Genomic DNA, 5,000 nt, shown 5'->3' with positions numbered 1-5,000 from the left:
GTGTGTGGGTGTGTGTGTGGGTGTGGGTGTGGGTGTGTGTGTGGGTGTGTGTGTGGGTGTGGGTGTGTGGGTGTGGGTGTGTGCACCACACACACACTAAGGAAATTTCTGATTGTACAGCTGGTCTTTGTTGTTAAGACGTGTGTCAGATGTTTAAATGTCCTTCATGTGAATTAAATTACACACAATCTGTAGTATAATATACAAATAAATGTGTACTGAATAAATACATCTTTAATCTCTCTCTCTCTCTCTCTCTCCCTCTCTCCCCCCCTCTCCCTCTCCCCCTCTCTCTCCCTCTCTCTCCCTCTCCCCCCCTCTCTCTCCCCCCCCCCTCTCTCTCCCTCTCTCTCTGTCTCCCCCTCTCTCTCCCCCCTCTCTCCCCCCCCTCTATCTCTCTCCCTCTCCCCCCCTCCCCCCCCCCTCTCTCCCACCCTCTCCCTCCCTGTGTTTTACAGTAACTGCCCGTTCCCCCTGGCAGCAGGTTTGGCCCGCAGCACAGCCGACAGCGTTCTTCAGACCGATCTCTCCAGCTGTCACATCACCAAGAGCACTGAGGACGGCACAGAGACCGAAACGGTTCCCCGTAAGTTCCCTGTTTCCACACAGACATCAGAACCTGTACCCAAACGTTCTCAAACCGAACATCTTGAGCTTCATCTCTCTGCTGTTTAATGCTGCAGAACATCTCTAGTGTCTGTCGATCAGAAATAAATCCCCAGCTTTCATCAGCTCTGCCTCAGAGGCTGTAAATGTGCAGCAGAAAAGTGCATCCCAGTCCCTTAGAGAGCGCCACTCGTGTTCGACATTGGCTTTGACATTTCTGGGTATTTCCAAGGACACCCGTGACCCAAAAGCTGACGATTTTAGGTCTTGGAGAGACACTTCGGTCCTGCTGCCTCCGCACTGCCATCGGCTGGCGCTGCCACGGATGTAGGCCACTCTGCACGGTATAAAGTGCTCTGTTTAAGTCCTGTTCGACTGCACAATCAGGTCACTTACCAACTTTACATCTGGCCTGAATTGCTTTCTTAACTTGGCAGAGGAATTGGAGGCAGAGACGACTGAGAGATGCTCCAGAGTTTAAACATCTGGCCTTAGATTTCCTCTCCCCTTCCTCTTTTAGCAGGTGTGATGATGATGATGATGATGATGATGTGTCAGATCCAGTTATCACTCCAGCCGCTGTTTTTGCACTAGCAGTGAAATTCAGTGAGGATGAGTGGCGCTCGTGCTCGAGTGTTACACCAGCAGATGGTCTGTGAGGTCTGGATCTCTGTTCAGTGATTTTTAATCTCCTGCAGATCCAGTGTAGAGACACCTCTTTGTATCATCCACACTTTTGTGTGTGTGTGTGTGTGTGTGTGTGTGTGTCTCTCTCTCTCTCTCTCCTTGGCAGATGGAGTAAAACATGTCCTGTAGCCACTCCATTATAGCAGGTAGAGCAGGATTGTGTGTGTTGTGCTTTATAGCCACCTGGAGTAAATGTTCAGTAGAGTTCAGCCCTGCAGATTGTGTGTGTGTGTGTGTGTGTTAATGACACAAACTTTCTCTCCCTCACAAAGTGTACAGGCTTCACACTGCCCATGAGCTCATGTTCAAAAAGAAGCCGTTTGAATTGAAGCGTTAACTCCACCACATCCACCAGCAGAGGGGCGTCTGGCTCGGGGCGTCTGGCTCGGGGCATCTGTGTTTAGCAGCACAGACCTGACATTAGAGATTACATATAGACTGCGCACACACACACACACACACAGACGAGGAGACACACTGCAGCATATAAACCACTAAACAATGGTACGTTACATAACCTGAACACAGCAACCTGCTCAGTGTGTCTGAGATAATAATGGAGCAGCGTTTGAGTCTAATTCCTCTTCCTTCACCCAGTAGTCAGATCTCCTCTGATGCTCTGTGTCTAAACCCACATCCTGTTAGAACCTACTTATTAATGTGGGGTAAAAAATGTAAAGATAAAAACCTGCCATTTGTTAATATCCTGTTACACATTAAACACTGCAACAGCAAAATACCTTCACTTCATCTCTCCTGTCCTGCTCGGTGTCTCTGCAGACGTCTCATCGCTCATGTCCTTCATTGCTGCAGTAATAAATGTAGACACACACACACACACACTTACACCTTTTCCTCCTGTCTGTGTGACGTTCGATAGTTCAGGCTTTAGTGTCTTTAGATTTTGTAACGTGTGTGTGTGTGTGTGTGTGTGTGTGTGTACCCCTGTGCAGAGATTGAAGCGGTGAAGTTGGCTCGTCTGGTGTTTAATAAGCTGTGTGAGACCTGCTGCTTGTGGCTGAAGGGTTTCCCGTCACGACGTCGCTCTCAGACCTACTACGAGACCTCCATCCACGCCATTAAAAACATGCGGCGCAAGATGGAGGACAGACATGTCATCATCCCTGACTTTAACACACTTTTCAACCTGAAGGTAACACACGTGCACACTCTCTCACACACCCACACACTCTCACTCACTCTCACACACACCCACACACACTCTCTCTCTCTCTCTCACACACACAGAATGATCAGAGCAGTCTGCACACAACACTGAACCCATATGAGGTCCACTGACCTGCACCTGCACCTGCCCCACCTTCAGATCCTTCTGTCTTTTACCCTCACATGTTTACTTACAGTTACTGATTTAAACAGAGATCTATTTCAGAAGATCAGGGTTTTCTGCTTCCTGTGAAAGGTCTCAGTGGGAAGTTTGGCTGAAGCTCCACAGTGTTTCTCTGCACCAGACCGAGTGTATTATCTCCTGATAATTCTGGCTGTGTTCAGATCTAATGGCACTGAATTGAATCTTTAAAGCGTTTGTGTGTAAACGAGCTGCTCGCTTTAGTGCTGCTGGTAAATGAAGAGCTTTTACTGGAGCTAAAGAGCAGAAATACAAACAGTCTATCAGACGAAAGACGAGCCGAGAGAGCGCTCGATATCCGTAGCGCACCGCTCCGACACGCAGCCACAGAGTTCCACCGCTGAACAGATGGAGGAGGTTTAAAGGTCAAAGATTTTTGAGGAATAATCTGATCACATTGAAACTTATGGACTCATTTCTACAGCCACGTGATGACTCTTAATCAGCTCGTAATGAACCCTGATTATAGGCTTTATTAACACGTTCTGCACACGACACGTCTCATCAAGTTTACCTTAATAAACAGAAAGAGAGGCTAGAGAGTGTGTGTGTGTGTGTGTGTGTGTGTGTGTGAGTGGTTTCAGCTTATGTGAGGAATAAAATGATTTAAATGGCACTTCAGGGTCGTGTTGCAGTTTAATTACCAGCATTAATATAAAACACAAACTTATTGGAGGCTCCACAGACAATAAAACACACAACTCGTTATCCAATTACATCAGACGTCTAATTAAAGATGGGTTTAATCTGGTGCCTGAATGAACACGGTGGTGTTTGTGGAGACCGAGACTTCAGACCTGCAGGTCGTAACAGGAATGTTGTAGTTTTCATGGACTGCTGATTAAGAGCCTGTTCCTGTGACAGCGCCTTGTTTGTGTTTCAGGATCAGGAGGATCAGGCATTCTTCGCCGTGTTCGACGGTCACGGTGGCGTCGACGCTGCAACCTACGCCGCAAATCATCTCCATGTCAACCTGGTGAGGCAGGAGATGTTTAGCCAGGACCCAGGAGAAGCTCTGTTCAAAGCCTTCAAAGTCACAGACGAGCGCTTCGTAAAGAAAGCTTCACGAGAGGTCTGTCTGTGTCTCTCTCTTTCTGTCTCTCTCTGTCTGTCTCTCTCTCTCTGTCTGTCTGTCTGTGTCTCTCTCTGTCTGTCTCTCTCTTTCTGTCTCTCTCTGCCTGTCTGTCTCTGTCTGCCTGTGTCTCTGTCTGTCTGTCTCTCTGTCTGTCTCTCTCTCTCTGTCTGCCTGACTGCCTGTCTGTCTGTGTCTGCCTGTGTCTCTCTCTGTCTGTCTGTCTGTGTCTGCCTGTGTCTCTGTCTGTCTGTCTCTCTGTCTGCCTGACTGCCTGTCTGTCTGTCTCTGCCTGTTTGTGTCTGTCCTCAAATTAAAGATGTACATTGAATGTTCTACATAGGCCTGAGCTTCAACCAGTGAGTCCTGACACTTAAGAGTGTGTGTGTGTGTGTGTGTGTGTGTGTGTGTGTGTGTGTGTGTGTGTGTGTGTGTGTTGTAGAACCTACGCTGTGGCACCACTGGGGTTGTGACCTTCCTGCGAGGTCAGACTCTGTATGTTGCCTGGCTTGGGGACTCTCAGGTCATGCTGGTGAAAAAAGGACAAGCAGTGGAGCTGATGAAACCCCACAAACCAGACCGAGAGGTAACGGTCGGAGGGAGGGAGGGGGGGGGGGCCTGTATTAAGTATGTAGGTGATGATGGGGGGTGGGGGTGGAGTTGGGTTATTTTTCCTGGATTTGCTGATGGATGTTTGACATTTGAACTGTGGTGTGTGTAGGATGAGAAACGGAGGATCGAGGCTCTGGGTGGGTGTGTGATCTGGTTCGGGACGTGGAGAGTGAACGGCAGCTTGTCCGTGTCCAGAGCCATCGGTACGTAACCGGGGGGGGGATTTACAATGACCAGCTTGTTAATCTAATCTAATTAAATTAAAACATTTAATGGACATCTTTTTAAAATGAAATTTAGTTTTCTGTCATCAGTCTCCTGTTTAACTCTTTACTGTAACCCCCACAGTAACCCCCACAGTAAAGCCCTACAGTAACCCCCTACAGTAAACACCCCTACAGTAAGCCCCTACAGTAAGCCCCTACAGTAAGCCCCTACAGTAAGCCCCTACAGTGACCCCTACAGTAAACACCCCACAGTAAACACCCCACAGTAAACACCCCACAGTAAACACCCCACAGTAAACACCCCACAGTAAAGCCCCACAGTAAACACCCCACAGTAAACACCCCACAGTAAACACCCCACAGTAAACACCCCACAGTAAACACCCCACAGTAAACACCCCACAGTAAACACCCCTACAGTAAGCCC

The 5,000-nt window shown here is 48.4% G+C and overlaps 1 protein-coding gene across 2 annotated transcripts in view; it reads left to right on the top strand.

Moving 5' to 3' along the window:
* Positions 1–5,000, top strand: part of ppm1e (protein phosphatase, Mg2+/Mn2+ dependent, 1E) — a 26,747-nt gene that overhangs the window by 16,502 nt on the left and 5,245 nt on the right. For both annotated transcript variants that reach the window (XR_007138805.1, XM_027158496.2), the window contains exons 2-6: positions 459–586; positions 2,247–2,446; positions 3,546–3,734; positions 4,177–4,320; positions 4,456–4,549. Coding sequence is in view for 1 of the 2 variants with exons in the window: in XM_027158496.2 (XP_027014297.1) it covers positions 459–586; positions 2,247–2,446; positions 3,546–3,734; positions 4,177–4,320; positions 4,456–4,549 (755 nt within the window). In the remaining variant the exon portion in view is untranslated. The remainder of the gene's footprint in view (positions 1–458; positions 587–2,246; positions 2,447–3,545; positions 3,735–4,176; positions 4,321–4,455; positions 4,550–5,000) is intronic.

The sequence above is a fragment of the Tachysurus fulvidraco genome, chromosome 20 (genome assembly GCF_022655615.1).
Source record: "Tachysurus fulvidraco isolate hzauxx_2018 chromosome 20, HZAU_PFXX_2.0, whole genome shotgun sequence".
In the NCBI taxonomy this organism is placed as follows: Eukaryota; Metazoa; Chordata; class Actinopteri; order Siluriformes; family Bagridae; genus Tachysurus; species Tachysurus fulvidraco.
Note: the sequence above shows the minus strand (reverse complement) of the source record. Positions and strands in the feature narration are given on the sequence as shown.